Source organism: Portunus trituberculatus, chromosome 17, assembly GCF_017591435.1.
Source record: "Portunus trituberculatus isolate SZX2019 chromosome 17, ASM1759143v1, whole genome shotgun sequence".
NCBI lineage: Eukaryota > Metazoa > Arthropoda > Malacostraca > Decapoda > Portunidae > Portunus > Portunus trituberculatus.
The window spans coordinates 32,098,990-32,117,524 of NC_059271.1; the positions used below are offsets into that span (position 1 = coordinate 32,098,990).

At 40.0% G+C, this 18,535-nt stretch overlaps 1 protein-coding gene across 3 annotated transcripts in view; it reads right to left on the reverse strand.

Annotated features, from left to right (window-relative positions):
- LOC123504722 (lactadherin-like) overlaps nucleotides 1–18,412 on the reverse strand; it is a 177,779-nt gene extending 159,367 nt beyond the window's left edge. For all 3 annotated transcript variants that reach the window (XM_045255474.1, XM_045255473.1, XM_045255472.1), the window contains exon 1: nucleotides 18,077–18,412. In XM_045255474.1, the coding sequence (XP_045111409.1) occupies nucleotides 18,077–18,079 (3 nt within the window). In that variant the 5' untranslated portion in view covers nucleotides 18,080–18,412. The remainder of the gene's footprint in view (nucleotides 1–18,076) is intronic.
- Nucleotides 18,413–18,535: the final 123 nt, after the last annotated feature.

The following is an 18,535-nucleotide window of genomic DNA, read 5'->3' on the forward strand; positions in this document are numbered from 1 at the left end:
AAAAAGATAGTCAATCCGGCACACTTGAGGGCAAGCAACTTGATACAGTAGCGGAACTCGTTATTTCGAATATTTATGATTACAGTACAAGAAAGAAGAGCCTCTGTGGTGTAATAGGTGGTGTGGTGGTGGATGGTGTTTGGCCCACACAGCTCACACAGTTGTTCATCTTTCCTCATGTAGGCTGATAAACCAGTACTAAGGAAAAACTGAAGGTAAGATGGAGAAACGCAACTGTCCCAGCGGTCCTGTGTCCCGTGGTTTAGGATAGTCAGCACAAGCTTGACGACATGAGGATGAGCGCCGAGGCCCTCACCATTACCTTCATGAAATGTTACACTCATGGTCATCCAGACTCTAGGACCACTTCCTACGCAAAAGAAATAATCTAAGTGCAGGGACTTGTTACTTGTGAGTGGCACTTCTTGAAGTCGTTGTGTGGCAAAAATAGAAGTTATTTAAAGATTTTTGTATTTTTTTTCATTTTTCCTAGGATGTATTTCTCCTTGAACACTTTTCCACACTGTTTTTTGCTATGCACTTGACAATTGCCTGTTTAAAGTTTAATGAAAGAAGATAATAAAGTTTGGCAGACATATCGCTATCTCTTAGCAACAAAGTGTCTGATTAATACTTCTAATATACTTGTTAAGATCAGCAAATTTTATCACCAGTCACTTGTTCAAAATTTAGAGTAATTAGGAGGGAAAAGTGTCTGGTGCAGGAGGTTGTCTGAGCTGCTTCACTAAAATACTGGTATTCAGTATTTATGCTGCTTACTGTTTGGTGATTTTAAACAGCTTCAGAAACTTGAGTGAGGATTATAATAGTGAAGACTCTTGCCATTAATCTTCTCACCTCCATAGATCCCTCGTAATGTGCGGCCATTAATCTTCTCAAAATCATCTAAATATCACGCCCAAAATTCATGGTAAAAATGCGTCCCAGTACTGAAGAGGTTAAGAGGGAGGTTTCAAGACATTTGTCCCTTTCTTTCGGCTGTTTCATTGACCTGTAAGGGAACTGGCAATTAAGCGGGCCTTTTTTCATTTTTTTTTGCCCTTGGCTAGTTTCCTCTCTTATATAAAAAAAAAAAATAATACTGTCCACTCTGCCCAATACATTCTCCAATACAGTGTTCTCTATAATACTGATTCAGTTCCTTCATGACGTTATTCTTTGACTGGCAATATTCCACAAATATTTCGCGTTTTATCATTATATATTTTTTTTTATGTTACGGCCTATAGCGCCTGTAGGCACACTTGAAGAGTACATATAATGTAGGATGCGCTGTTCAGCTTCCGCCCATTAGTGGTGCAGGCAATTTTATCTATAGCGGTACCCATATTAAGACCCATATCACCACCCAAGCGCACCTTTAGTGTAGCCACCTAGAAACCTGGGTATCATGGTGACATATAGGTAACTTTAAACCACTCGACAAATGGCAAAATGTTTAAGGCTGTACATGGTGGGATTCGAATCTACGCGTGGACGTCTGCCCGATCCCACGCTCACCACCTTATCCGCTATGCCACCGCCTCCCTACGCTGTATTCCTTATTTTTGACGTCATTACAAAGGATGATAGTGTTGGTGGTACATATTCTGATTAATCCTCTTGCTCCTTTCCTTCCTCTCATGCTTCTATTTCAATCATTATTAACCTTCTCACTTTTCTTTTATTCTTATCTCATCTCATGAATATTTTCTCTCTATTACCCTCAATTTCTTTCCTCCTTTTCTCTCCTTGATGAAGCTGGCGTTCCTCCTAATGACTACTCGAGGGGAAAGCTTATGAAGAGGTGCATCACTGGTCACCCGAGACGCACGTGCCTTATCACTACCATCTGGTGTTTATCCCCCCTATCACGCAATTACTCTCTTAGATCCAGACATACCACGGCACCGAGAGGGGTCGTTAAGATTCCGCCGACTACCTTTATCCCGAAGTGATTTGCTCATTCCCCCCTACATGCTCCTAATTCACAACGAAATTAAGTGATAATTATTGTGGTGAGCGATGAAGGCTGCCGATCCACCATTCCTAACGTTCCATTAATCGAATCCTAATCATGGCGGGCACAACTTATCACAGTTATTCATCGGTTAATAAGTCCTTGGGTTGGCCACACTCACACGGCGAACACAGGTTTGGCAACGTATCTTGAAGCGGAAAACCTCGCACATTTTGTGTAACCTCTCAATCCCAGCCTCTGTGTAGGGAATACGTTCTTTAAGTTTGGAAACCAGGAGGCTGCAGATCATAATGGTGCTGAATATACCAGATTAAAGAAATTGAGAGAGAAAAGCATTTCATGAAAACATTAGTGTAAAGGACATATCAAATTACAACACCCATTTATTTCCATTGTATTGATAGGAATAACTTTTACAGCGATGTTTGATTCTTCATGTTTGATTCTTAGGTTCAGTTAATCACTATTTTTTTTCTCAATTTTTAAAAATCCTTTAAATTCAGTACCTTAATTTGATAGGCAATATTTTGATCTTCAAACTTACAAAACATACTTTTAGTTGCCCTGGTTTGGCTTTTTTCTTTTCTCTGCTAATACACTAAGTTTTATGGTGTGTGTGTGTGTGTGTGTGTGTGTGTGTGTGTGTGTGTGTGTGTGTGTGTGAGAGAGAGAGAGAGAGAGAGAGAGAGAGAGAGAGAGAGAATAATGTGGGGTACTAATGGGGAGAGGTAGGGGACTGGAAAAGGTCAAATGCACTAAGTCAAAACATCCAGACATTGCGCAGACAGAGAGAATTGACCTCTACTTCTTGGGCACCGGAGGCCTTCCCCTCACTCAGCCAGACGGTCTGTCCCGCCATCACATACACACTCCCTCATCACCGCCACTTCCCTCTTGGTGCCTTGCCAAGAGATCCTCGATTAGCCGTCGGTTTTCAGAGTCAATTCGCACTTATGCTTTTTGATGATGTTATAATATAAATAAATTAACAAATATATTAATAAAGTCATTAGTATCACATTCTACCTGTTTTGAACACAAGTTTATACACGGTCTGTTCTGCTGCACCGAACATCCCTGTGTCAAGGTGAATGTAACGACTTCCCAAAAGAAACATGTACAAATACTAAGCACGGGATGCCATTTGTTACGAGGAATGTTTGTGTGACTGTCAAATCAAACTAACCTTAAAATAAAAGTACACGCAAGTAAATGGTAATCATTATGTTCAGATAAGCGTTGTTACACGGCCGCTGCGATTCCTTGAGTTGAATTTATTTATTCCCCCCACCATCCTCCCCCTAACTCTTCTATTTTTACTTATCTGCATACGTTGCCTATAATTCTTTCGTGTTTGTAAGTTTCCATATTTCTTTGTTGTCACAAGATGGTAGTTTTGTATTGGCTGTACGAAGATTTGCATCTCACCGCTGTTTTACCATACGTGTGTATACAATGATGGACACGCATGCCATGATGACTAAACACGTACTCTCTCCCGCCTTGACTATTCCCAGTCCCGCCTGCCCCCGCTCAAAGTAGAAGCCAGAGGCGCCTTCTGTCCGTGCGTCACCGCTTCATCAAAAAATATATTAAAGTACATTTCAAAGTAACCAGTTTGAGCAGCAGACACAGCCGAAAGCAACTCACTATCAGAGTTACATTGGCACAAAAAGGCAGACTACAAAGGAAAGTATATTTATTGATACTTCAAGACCACCACACTGCTCGCTGCCTGCCTCGCCGCTACACGTCAGCCGGCAACTCGGAGAGATGGGTCACGATACCTGCTATCTCAAAGGCCGACATGGCATAAAGTACGGTCCAAATGAGCAAGAAAACCAGTCCTATGGTGTGGCACGGAATGACCGGCCTCGCCTTGCCCGCACTAGGCGCTGTGTTCCATTATGTACACCTCAAACCGGGGCTAATTATGCCCGCGGGGGTAGTGAAGCAATTTCTGGGTGGTAATGAGGTACTTCGAAAATTGATAGTTATTTGGAGTAATGTTCAGTAAATCGACGAAGAACAAATTAACAAATTGATAACACAGAAGCAAATAAACAATTGCGTCTTTATTTTATATAATTTACAGAAGAAATAATGTTTTCATACCAACTTGTAATAAGGAACAATGGATTAGTTATTCTTTGTGAAAGGATTAACGTGTCAGTAATGAGGTTGTTAGTAATGAATTATTAGGGAGCTTTAGGAGATTAGACACATCTGTGGGGAAGGATGATTGGTGGAAATGGGTTGGTAAGTATATTTCATACAGGGACTGCCACGTGTCACCTTCCCTTACTTTTTTTATGTTCTTATTCATTTATTTTTTCCTTAAGACTTCAGTCAGATCAATTTCCTTCGTATGAGTTCATCAGATAAGTGGGCATCCTGAACTTTTTCTTTCCTATAACTTCACATCACTACAGAAGGATCGGGTAGTGGTGAATACATCCATCGCACCACTGCCAGGATGGCAATACCAACATGTTTGAAAACAAACGCATTACACTAAATGAAGAGTTTGAATTTCCTCCTTTAAACTTTGGTACCGAATATTAGAGTTCCATCACAGACTTAATTATCACATCACGATGTATCTCACTGTCATCTAATTAATGTTTTAATGCAAATCAATCTTCAGAACTTAAGAATCTTTCAAGTCTTTGCTTTCCGCTTGAACGATCACACTTAGCAATTTGCATTCCGCCAAACAACAACATGAGAAGTACGAGGAGACTTCTCCATGATCCCCACCACGTCAGCCGGACGCGATGTTTTGATCTCTTTCTTCTATGTCAGAAAGACGTCAAGATTACTATATGTAAACTTCCCTGGAATGTAAAATAGCTTATTGATGATAACAATTGCAATTATCGAAGTGAATGCTAATCAAATACTTCCCTTCTAGGTTACACGGTAGCTTAATCCTGTGGAATGAAATCAACACTGCAGTCAACCATACAGTGGTGTCCTCACTGCGAAAGAGAAAGCTTTGCCTACACGGTTCAAGTGACATGGACAGAGGAAGTGACATTAAGCTGTATCCAAACAGCACTGCCCTGCCTAACCGCCAGGCCCCCGGCGAGCCAGTAGCAGATGGCAGTAGACCAGAAATGAACCAACAACTTTCACCACGTATGTTGGACAGGAGCAGCATCACCCGCTCGTGTAGAATGGATAAGAATTTCAGCTGCGATATAAATGCATGGTGTAGAATTTAGTCTTTTTTTTTTTCATTCCCAGCATCCGTGCAGCATGCATGTGATAATTACATGCATTGTGGGCAACTTCATTTAGCTATCATATCGGCACTGAAAAACTATATCGGCACTGATGAACTGTGTAATTTTATTGAATATTGCTCCAAGATCAATTACTAATATTCAGGTATTTTTGTTATTCTTTGCTTTGGCATGATATTTTCTATAAGGACTCCCAACTAAGTATTTTTTTCCAGATTGTGATGCGGAGTGTTGACAAGGGTAACCTGCGTATGTACATGATACACGAAGCCTGGCCCTTACCTGTGTCCAACCACTTTAATCTTATCACGATTCACAAAATCAGTTTATGATTAGTTGCACACCCACGGTATGGTGAACACACACAAAGTACATGTATTTTAGGAGATGTCTTGCAACAAACACAAGTGTATCACAGTCACAAGGGTACAGGAAAACCAACCATTGTGACACCCACTACTCACCCTTGCCCGGCTGTCGCCGGTGACACTAAGGGTTCGCGGAGTCATAAACAATAAGATGGAAGGATAGAACAGGCACGCGACCACCTACGAATAAGTACATGGCACCCAGCAAGGCGTGAAGGACGCGTTCACAGCACGACACGCCCCGCTGCCAAGTAGTGGGTGGTACTTACACACAAAGCCCGCGTTGCTGTGTTGCCAAGAATAATCACTCCATAAGATACCGAGGTATGTTACAAAGATGGACAACTCCTCAAAACACACTCAGCAATCAGACGCACAAAGAAACTAATCACCTGCCTGCCTACAACTTTTCAAGAATTTGCATGAAATCTCTGTACATAAAACGCATGGAATTCCAACATTAATGCTACAATGAACGTCACACCAATGAAAGTGGCTGCCAGGCTGTAAATCATGCGCGGCAAACTGTGTGGGTGTACGTACTACATACCTAGCAAAGGAATCTCTGAATGTCACGCGTGAACCATAAACTATGATTGAGTTGTTTGCTTACAGACGACAACAGAGAGAGAGAGAGAGAGAGAGAGAGAGTGTGTGTGTGTGTGTGTGTGTGATTGTGTGCATAAAAGTACTTATTAAGGAACGTATTGATGTTATTAACTGATGAATTATGGGAAATAAGTAGCCAGTGTTTATCACGACGCTAGTATTTATGATGTGTGTGTGTGTGTGTGTGTGTGTGTGTGTGTGTGTGTGTGTGTGTGTGTGTGTGTGTGTGTGTGTGTGTGTGTGTGTGTGTGTGTGTGTGTGTGTGATGAACCAAGACTTGATCACGAGTGGGCCAGGAACCAGCAACCGTTACCAACATTAAATAAGACTGCGACCTCACACACCACACACACCCACCACACACACCCCATCCCCCAGGTCAGAAGAGACAGTAAATTGCCTTGCTTGTCAGCAGAAAAATGCCATAGGTGACCAGCGCCTAGTGGGGGTTCAATTTGCTACCCATGACGGCCTACACAGATTAAGCGAGCGAGAGAGAGAGAGAGAGAGAGAGAGAGAGAGAGAGAGAGAGAGAGAGAGAGAGATAAAAAGTATAAAAAAAAAAAAAACGAAAGGATTATAATGCGATCTTGTTGGGAAAGAGAAAGGGGATATACGGTACTTCTTTCCCACAGCAGCCCGAGACCAGACCATTGCCATATCTGCCGCCAATCTCCACTTAAACAATAAAAAAAAAACCACAGAGGAACACCAAATGTCGCCTCCTGTTCCCATAAAGATGCTAACGAGGGGTGAGACTCTGCCTTATCTCTTCATCACTCGCTTCTTTGTTTGTCTGAACTTTTGATTCTATTTTGACTCTTACTTCCACCTGCATGAGACTGAACATAATGATTTTTAGTACTCCCCCCCGATGCAACTTATTTAGATCGTTGCACTAAGAACTTTTTTTTTATTGTAATATTTAACTGTTTCGATTGTTTGCTGGCACTTATGGAGCAGTGAAAAATATGTAGACTGTTATTACGCACACTTGTTTAGTCTATAGTAACACTGTGTAGAGCTCATTTGCTTAGCACACCGCTGGTACTTGAACATCTGCAGAGGCTGATGGAGTATGCACGGAACGACAACAGTTCTGAATGCAGAATGTGTTGAAAAATCGGAATGAATCGTGTGAATATTATCCAACATCTTTACCTCTAAGATGCCAAGATGCCGCCACCAAAATAACGTTTCACAATTTATAATCCACTCATATTTCTACACGCGTTCAGGCAGTTTTGAGTGTCACTGAAAGCAAGGAAAAGAGAAATTAATAAAAAAAAAAATCGGAGAAGCTACAGACAAATTGCTTTCTGCCTGTAAGAGAAACACAAAAACGCAGACGAACTAATACTGACTGATAGGTTTGTTTGTCTGCTATTAAACCCTTCAGCACCACGACGTGTTTTCATATTTATTCTGCCAACTATCTGGCGATTTTATACAACTTCAGAAGATTATGTGGGGATTAAAATAGCGAAGACTCTGTGCATTAACCTTCTGACCTCCATAGCCCCTTCCTAATGTCAGTAAAATCATCTTATCACACCCAAACTCCTGCTAAAAATGCGTCCCAGTACTGAAGTGATTAAGAAAAACTTGGAAGGAAAAAGAGGGATAAATTATGAACAAGTTTCTATTACCTAAATCTTTCTACCTATAAAGCAGCTACAAAATAAGATTAAACCGCATAATACGAAACAATATACCCCTCTTATAACTTTTTTTTCTACCTCATGACGTCGTGTTGATTCTCTTCCAAGGTATCACTGAGGGCACAAGTTCCTACAGATGCGAGTGGTTTATTTGTAAGACACTTTTCTATATCTTCTAAGGTATCACTGAGGACACAAGTTCCCACAAATGCAAGTGGTTTATTGGTAAGACACTTTTCCCTACTTACATTCCAAGATATCGCTGACGGTACAAGTTCCCACAAATGGTTGACGGTACAAGTTCCCACAAATACGAGTGGTTTATAGGTAAGGTCCTTTTCCCTACTCTCATTTTTTTTTCTCTACCGTATGAGTGACACTAGCACGAAGTGAGTATTGGCGCAAAGAAAGCGTCAATTAACCATTAACGATCAGATTTACTGGGCATAAACTCTCCGCCCCGACAGTTAGCGGCGTCCCTTCCCCTCTGGCAAAGTGGATGAAAGACGGTGCACAAAAAGAAGACCACTAAAATATTCTTGGCCTGGTTTTATGAGACGCCCTGATGTTCTATGATTTTCGGACGAATGATGCTTACCAGTGAAAACTTCCTCACAATATTCGAGTCTTTGTCATGTATACTGAATATTTTTTTACTAAATAATAAAAAAAACTAGCTATATTTATACTTTTAACCCCTTCAGTACCATAACACAGTTTTATATTAATTTTGTTTACTATTTCGTGGTTTTAAACAGCTTCAGAAACTTGTGTGGGGGATTAAAATAGTGAAGACTCTGCCCATTAATCTTCTGACCTCCATAGACCCTTCTTAACGTAGATAAAATCGTCTAATCATACCCAAAACTTAAGGTAAAAATATGTCCCAATACTGAAGGGGTTAAGGAGTGTGGTGTTGAAATATGGCACAGACTAACACTTTCACTAAGGAATTAATTAAAGAAAGTTGTTTTTCCTCACATCCCCTCACTGTCCACAAAACGCCGAAGCCAGTCGTGACAAAACTTACAGGCACGGCTGACAAGACGAAAGATACTCCCAAGATTAAGAACCGAAACATTACTGTGTAATTATGATGAAAAATTAATCATCACAAAAGAAAGAAAGTATGATATTGACAAGAGGCGCTTCAGTGATATTTCATCGGCCACGTCCTTGGTTACGAAAGTTATTACCTCTCTTTCCAACGTGAGTGAGTAAAGGTGCAAGAATGATTAAGCGACAGGCGTAAGGCACGCCAACAACAGTGTGTGCGATAGATCAAGAAAAAAGTTACAATAATAAACGACATCTGTGGTAAACGCATAATTTCCATTACCTATAAGTATTTCGAATATCATTAAGTAAATACTGTTAGAGGCTAGAAGATCTGAAAACGCCGGTAAACTTTAATGGCAGTATCTTGACAAGGTGGAAGAGGATCAAATTAATGTAGCCAAGGAGTGTGGACGTGTAAGGGTAGGTAAGTGTAGGATGTCGGGGCGTGGCGGAAGGATGGGAAGTATGAGCAGGGGACGCGCGGTACAGGTGGAGTAGAAAGAGTGACGGGTGTTGAATTGCAGCGGTGGTGTAAAGGAAGAGTAAGGGAGTGGCGTGGGCGGGTTTGTATCAAGGGTGTGGAATGCCAAGTTCTGTTGTTAGGCAAGGGAAGGGGAGACGGAGGAAAGAGAGGAAGCATAGGGTTGTGACAGCCAAGTAGGGTAGGAAGTTGGGAGGTTCAGTAAATAACTTTATTTTTAGAAGTTGAGTATTGTGTGAGAGGTAACGAGTATCATGACTCGAAACATTCATAAGGAGTACCAAGACTCCGATAGCATGTATAAGAACACTGCATCACTCTCTCATCACTAATGCAGTACTAGTAATGTTCAGAAATCATAACATTCTGCGTCACCCATTCATCACTGCCGTCACGCCACGCCATGCAATAGCACCATTAATCACTACTCACTGCCTCTCCACTTTTTGCACCACATCACACAACCTTGGACTGCCGGGAAATCTCCGACACACACTTCTCGCTTGCCCAAGACATGTGCCGATTGAATTTCTTCTGTCATACTCATACATCTACACAATTCCGTCGCTAATCTGAGCATTGCTCCCGTTTCTGCTGTTTGTAGCTGCTCAGAGAGAGAGAGAGAGAGAGAGAGAGGGCGTGGAGAATGCAGTGTAATAGCATTCTTCGGTAATATGGACAAGGGGAGAGAGAAAATAAATAAAATACTGAAGGGAGCCGAGAAGGAGAAAAAAGGAAAAAAATATTAAGAAACACTAGAGAGATTGATGATATTTCAAGGACTTGAATGACCGTACCAACACCATCAAAACGTACACACACCTATCGTAGAAAAAAAGGGTTTCCCACATAGAACCTAATCTAACCTAACTTCATTCCACTTACACCAACAAGCGATAATAAAGACCTAGCGAGGAAAAGATACGCCTCTTACGCATCACTTAGGTTCGCATTCACAAACGCTTTGCTCTCTCACCACGACTGTTTTCTAAGGCTATAGAGATGACTAGCGGGATTCTCAAGAGTGTTTCTCCAGTTAATAATGCAGAAATATTGTCATTCTGCCTCTAGAACCGTAGAGACACCTTAAAAACTTCGTGTCGATTTCAATAAACCGTCTTGATATAGTGGAGGTGAAGCACAGATATGTTTGAGAATACGAGTCTTAGAGCAAAGGAAAAATAAATCTTGAAAAAAGCCACCATAACGTGATGACTGCATTTGACCTCTAGAACCGTAAAAGAAAAAAAAATTTAAACCCGTGTCAATTTAAGTAAACCGTCTTGAAATGGTGAAGGTGAAGCATAGTAATGTTTGAGAATACGAGCCCCTAGAGCAAAGAAAAATAAATCTTGAAAAATAGCCGCTGATATAATGAATGACTACATTGGCCTTTAGAACCAATAAAAAAGAAAAAAAATTAAAAACCCGTATCAATTTAAATAAACCCTCTTGAAACAGTGAAGGTGAAGCATAGAAGTAAGAGAATACGAGCCTTATAGCGAAGAAAAATAAATCTTGAAAAAAAAAACCCGCTGTAATGAATGACTGCATTTGTTATCTACAGAGAGCAACATTATACCGTGACAGCAACAAGATCTCGTAGCTCCATCACGACCCACTTAGGACGGGCTGGAGAAGTAATTGGTGGTGGGGAGATGCATAGTTAATGCTAACATAGAGTGAGATCAACGGCGCAGAAACTATCATTATTCACCGGCGAAAAAGGGTTTATTTTTGCAAGCATCGTGAAGTGTTAGAGGAGTGAAGAGGCGCGTAACACGAGACCGTGCTGTGTTGGTAATGGGCCGAGTGTGGACAGCTACATCCATCCACTTGCCTGCCTCCTCGCATCACCTTTGTGTCTTGCGTCTTGCTGGCTTCTCCACTCACACCTCCTCCTCAGGGCACAATGTAATGCGCTGGCTGATTAAACGTGCTAGTTACAGAAATGCACGACTACCCGCCTCCCTAATAAGACACACACACACACACACACACACACACACACACACACACACACACACCACACATTCTAGTCTTCAACCATACTGTTTCTCTCATTAAAATTTAACTTATGTATTTTTTTTTTTTAAGTGAGTTTGTGTTCTTCATCTTCATTTACTGTACAGCAAGAAGGAGACCTGAGCTAAAAAGGTTCTGTGAAGAGAGAGTGGAACGCAGCATCTCTCATCTCACTTCTTGCCAGCGGCCTTATCCATAATTACTCTTGAATCGGCTGAGTTATTATTACCAATCACGTTACAATACAGCGTGGGAGCGCCGCGATACAAAACAATATGATGGACGAGACAAGCTAATACTTTACCTTGCTTTTTTTCTTACTCACTTTCTTGTAATCAACTACCCAGAAGCGCCAAGTCACGTGATCCTGAGTTCCTCTTACACTCTTATTCTTCAAAAATTATCTTATCTTATCAAAGACCGGTAGCCCATTAGAGGAGAAAAACTAAGTTATTAATTTATTTTTCAGCCCTAAACATTTTTCAACATGCCATTCCTTGCTCCGACGCGTTGTGGTGAGATCCACTTCTGCACTCCCCTCATTTTTGTTATAACGGCAAGTCATCTGTTCCGAATTAATCTTTACAGGTCATTCTTTTTTAATCTTACCGCGTCACCTTTCCCATGTCTTGAGTACCATTGTAGAACCTCGTTGTCGTGACTCATTAAGTAAGTCATTAAGTTTCCATTCCTGTATGAACGAGTGTGTCAGGGGCGTTCATAGTCCTGGATGGCGGGAAGCCGGCGCTTATATCAAAGTCAACCCGCTGTGCTGATTCTAGGTACTGGAAAACCACACAGTCAGTGACATTACTCGAGGCTTCTACATGCACACTCCCCATCATAATTCTCACGAGTGGTGACACGACCCGTTGAATTACAGACATTAAGTAGGGGAGACCGCGGCAAGTTGGCAACAGGGTAAGTTAGGACATTTGAGATAATTCCACCACTTACCGCTTGATGGCGCTGCTACTCACACCAACTAATCACCTCGTAGCGCCTCGCTCACCAACATGCACCCACGTTACAAGGTCGCATGAACTGAGTGAAGTGAGAAAAGTTAACTTATCATGCTGGTAAGTAAATTTTCACTCATACCATTTGTTGTGAGCGAGTTATACACAAGCAATATTCAAACATTCATGAGTAATATTTCGAACATACGAACCCAATTGCGATTCAGAAGATGACTTAGATGAAGTGTAACTCGAAGCGTATCTTATGCCATTATGATTTGGAAGGGACGGAGACTGAGGCTTCCACGGCCCGGCGATCACACCCCGTCTCACTGTTACGCAACCGGAAATGGTCTTCGCCACGGTAAACAAATTCAAGAGCAAGTCCGCAACCCTGTGAAACGCAACGCTGCTGAGGAAAGCCGATGCAATATCAACACGTAGGCAGCGACGGCGGCGAAGATGACGCCCACGTCATCTTTATCGGTGGATCAGCGGCTTTCAAATTTACGAGTACTAAACCTTCCAGTCAGTTCATGTTTACCTATTATCCCGGTGTGTTGCGAGAGAGAGAGAGAGAGAGAGAGAGAGAGAGAGAGAGAGAGAGAGAGAGAGAAATCTGAAAAAAACACGCAAAACATTTTCTTCAGACATAAACTGCAACAGACGTGACGCCCCTGACTGTGTGGTCGACGAGCGGTGATGTTTGACCACCTTGGCACCTCGTGAAGCCTGCAGGATGCCTGTCTGATTACTTAAGGTGAATCACGAAACGCATAGCGGGGCTGGATCATCTTGAGGCCCTTCGGCGCGGTGACCAGCTTTCCTTCCCTCAGCTATGGCATCAGGGAATGAAGAAGAGAGTGATGTACATATCGGCTAACATTGACAACGCCGACATTGTTCATCCAGTAGAGGAAATACTATACAGCAGCAAATTAGCAATGAATCTCAACCAGTCTGGATAAAAGCATGAACAGCTGACATTCTGAGTGCAAACAAAGTGTTGCTCCTGTTGTAAAGGGAATTGAATTTCTTTTATTGTTCAGAACTGTATATTGAATGCAACTTTGTTAGATGTAAGGAATTATTTTAAGACTGATTTACACGATAGTTATTTATTAGTAGTGGTGTTTGTAAAAAAGATAGAGGGTGGGATAGAGTGGAGGGAGGGAGGGAGGGAGGGAGAACAATATAGATATTCTTCCCTACCTCCCTCCCGCCTTACCACTCTATCCCACCCTCTATCTTCTTTACAAACACTACTAATAAAAAAACAATCGTGTAAATACGTCTTAAAATAATTCCTCACATTATAAACAAAGTTGCATTCAATATACAGTTCTGAACAGTAAAAGAAATTCAATTCACTTTACAATAGGAGCAACAAATTTGTGTGCGGTGGACGGGTTGGTGTCGATCTACAATGTAAGCCAGGGACAATTTATCAGCTGGAATGAAGACGCTTCCAGCATTAAATCAGCCTGACTGATGGGAAGATCTTTTTTACTCAACTTTCTTTCTAAGTGTTAGATGGGCAATTTCTTGAGGGTCTCCGTATATTGGGAAAAAATGTAAAAATATAAGCACTGTGACGTCTGAATAAAATGAGGGTGTTGGTGGGAGTCCTTGAGGATTAGGCTTCGGAACCTCAATCTATGTAGGTCGTGGGTCGTCAGACAGGCAACAATAAATCAGGCGCCTAGCGGAGCATCCCAAAGGATGAGACGTGACTCAGCAGGACACACACACACACACACACACACACACACACACACACACACACACACACACTCTCAGCGGCCCATGCTCTCCACAGGTGGCGGCGGTGCTGATGTATGTGTGCCACTCTCCTGCTGCAGCGCCAGTTTTGGTGCCTGTCATTCCTTTCCTTGCTAAAGACCAACGCCAAAGGAAATGGGCAGAAAATGACGCTTAATCGCAAATCCCTTGGTAATAATATTTTTTTTAAAAATGAATCACGAAAAAAAAAAGGACCGCCTTAAAAAAGTTTCGTCCTGGAGGCATTTCGATATTCTTCTAAAACTGTCAAAGTTAAAAAGATGTTTAACGAAACCAAGAAACTACGCAAGAACTCCAGATGGGAATTTAGGCTCGACTCTTTCAGCGCCACACAATGTAGGATGTGAAACTAACTAACTCACCAACGCGAACTGTCGCCACCCGTGCAGCAACCAACCGAGAGTCTGATTGCTGCTGCCACCACTCCTTCCCCCTCCCGACCCTGGCAGCAAGGTGTCATGGAGTGTATTATTTCATTTGTGATTAATACAGCAATGCTAACATTGTGCAATGCTTATAGGGATACCACCTGTCCGTCCAGGCCACGCGTATCACTACAAGATTCTGCAATATCCCAAAGCTTGTAAAATTTGACTGAATAACTCTCAATTTCACCATCGGACAGTTCGTATCAATACGTTATCATTTCTACAAGTTCTGTGACAATGCAGTATCTTAATGACAAGAGTAGTATTGACGTATAGGTGATTTACCGACAAATACCGACACACAATGTCACTATAGCTGTAATTGACGTTAAATTAAATAATAAGATACGTGACACCCTCAAATCAGGTGTTTGAACATAGTGAATATATTAAGATGGTGGCATTGTAAAATTTTGACAAAAGAAATATTTAAGATGTCACACACTTACAGTAAGGAGGAGTATGTTGACATGGTGTTTCTAATGACATAATACAACCGTTGGCACACCCGTTGTATACCCTTCCGCCACACTTGAATTACTACACTCCATGGTTAAACAAAGCCTCAAAATACGTATGTGTATAAAGCATTTTTTACTTAATTAACTTTTATTTTTGCCTCTAATAATATCTTTAACAACAACACACACACACACACACACACACACACATACACACACAGTTTTTTTTTTTTTTCTAAGATAGTGCTACAGGCGAAAGTAAAGAGACAAGAAGGTAAAGGGTTGAATACAGTCTTGAGTTTTGTTCAGCAGCGGATACACGCACCGACCAGGAGAAATCTGTGACAAGACGAGCCCTTGACAGGCGAACCCAGCGGACTGGTCAAAACAACATGGAAGGGAAAGGGACAAGTAGTGGACGGCGAAGACGTATGTAGTGGGGAGGAGGAGGAGGAGGAGGAGGAGGAGAAAATGAAGACAGATAAAGGGAAGAACTGACAGGCAAACTTGCGAGAGAGAGAGAGAGAGAGAGAGAGAGAGAGAGAGAGAGAGAGAGAGAGAGAGAGAGAGAGAGAGAGAGAGAGAGAGAGAGAGAGAGAGAGAGGTGAGGAGGGAGTTAAGCAAAAATACTTAAAAACAACAGTCCTCTGTATATATCAAGATAGAAATACTAAACAACACACAGACACACTAACAGACAGGTTTTACTAACCAACAAAAAGCCTTATTATTTACCAAAATCTTGATATGTACTTATGAATTAAACTCTGGTTAAAGTGAAGAAAGAGATGTAGGAAGAGCTTTTAATAAGAGAACGTATTTAGTCAGAAGCAGGCAAAGAGAAACACACAACACACACACACACACACACACACACACACACACACACACACACACACACACAGTCACCACAGCTGGAAATAACTGGAAATGATTACAAGCGATGATTCTGACCATTCGATGAGTACAAATATTCAAGACATAATGACACATATAAGGAAAAATTCATCGGTAATAAGTAACTGAACCTTTTCTACTATGTATTATTTACTTTCGGAATAAACAAGCGAAAAACAAAAGTAATAATGAAAATCACTTCACATGCATCACGGAACGCCTACCTTGAGAAGCCCTTCATGTCACTGCACGGCACGCTCTGTAGGTGGAGGCGGCACCCAGAAAACACCTTCCCCTGTAAGCCCTGCCCTTGCCACAGTCATGTCATGCGTACCTACATCATCATCACACAGGTTTAAATCATTCGATATTATCACCTACATAATTTACGGCATCTTTACAGCCTTGCCCTGCCCTGCCCTGCCCTGCCTCGTCCCGCCTCACTCACCATCACTCCCATCACCAACGCAGTCCTACACCACCACCTTATCCTACATCACCCCGCCTCACTCCTCGTCACCTTGTGCTAGTAGAAAATGAAAAGAAAATGTTAGTGTTGTCTCGTGATTTTATAGAATGAACAATCATTGTACTTCACTTCACTTGTGTGTGTGTGTGTATACACACACACACACACACACACACACACACACACACACACACACACACACACACACACACACACATATATATATATATATATATATATATATATATATATATATATATATATATATATATATATATATATATATATATATATATATATATATATATATATATATATATATATATATATATATATATATATATATATATATATATATATATATATATATATATATATATATATATATATATATATATATATATATATATATATATATATATATATATATATATATATATATATATATATATATATATATATATATATATATATATATATATATATATATATATATATATATATATATATATATATATATATATATATATATATATATATATATATATATATATATATATATATATATATATATATATATATATATATATATATATATATATATATATATATATATATATATATATATATATATATATATATATATATATATATATATATATATATATATATATATATATATATATATATATATATATATATATATATATATATATATATATATATATATATATATATATATATATATATATATATATATATATATATATATATATATATATATATATATATATATATATATATATATATATATATATATATATATATATATATATATATATATATATATATATATATATATATATATATATATATATATATATATATATATATATATATATATATATATATATATATATATATATATATATATATAATTTATATCAGAGAGAGAGAGAGAGAGAGAGAGAGAGAGAGAGAGAGAGAGAGAGAGAGAGAGAGAGAGAGAGAGAGAGACAAACATATCGTATTTACTGAACTGCATGCAATGGCGATTGTAATCTCCAACACGACATGACTATGCATGACATTTTGTATTTTCGTTAACACACAAAACATTAAGCAATAATATCAAGCATTAACTGAATGATAATAATGATAATAACAATAACATTACTATTATCTTAGTAGTAGTAGAAGTAGTAGTATCTTTATGATAATAGTAATAATAATAATAAAAGATAATAACAATAATAATAATAACAACAACAACAATGATAACAATAATAATATTAGTAATAATAATAATAATAATAATAATAATAATAATAATAATAATAATAATAATAATAATAATAATAATAATAACAACAATAACAAAACTGAGGACTATAGTTTTTAATTTTTCTTTTGATTTAAATGCATCCCCGCCTCCCGCATCACCTTACAAACAGCACGTAAAAGAAATACGGCAAAATGAAATACTTTGTTGATAACCTCTCTCAGAATGACTTCTTCAATGCAGACACAACTTCTGCCTTTCTCTCTCTCTCTCTTAACTTTCAGGATCGCCAGCGTCCACACTGACTGAAGAGATTTCAACGAGACCGATGCTTCAGCTACATACCATGGTGTCGACTCAGCCACCGCCTAGCTCTGTGACGACATGTCCCTCCTGGTCCGGCTCACTCTCCGACTCTCATGAGACAATCTGTAGCGGCAAACCACCTCCAACAATGACCGACTAAAACTTCTGCACGATTGTTGAGACAAATAGTGCCAAAGCCTTTCACTAAAGGTTCACATGTTTCAGCAAGAAGTCCTGCGACAACACGATCGCACAGCACGTGAGGGAAACACGAGTGTGGTACACATCTGGTAGTCAGCCTGCGCAGCGGCCGAGAACTGGTTTGGCTCTGCACAGAGAGTCGACCGAACGCCCGCACTCCACAAGCTGTTGCGTGACACTACTGCTCACCAGCCGCCTCGAGCCCTCTCGACCCAGCCTGAATCCAGCGCCACCTGCCAAGCCTGCCACCCACTGCCCTGCCAGTCTCCTCCCAGACCTCTCTGTTTAATCCTAATT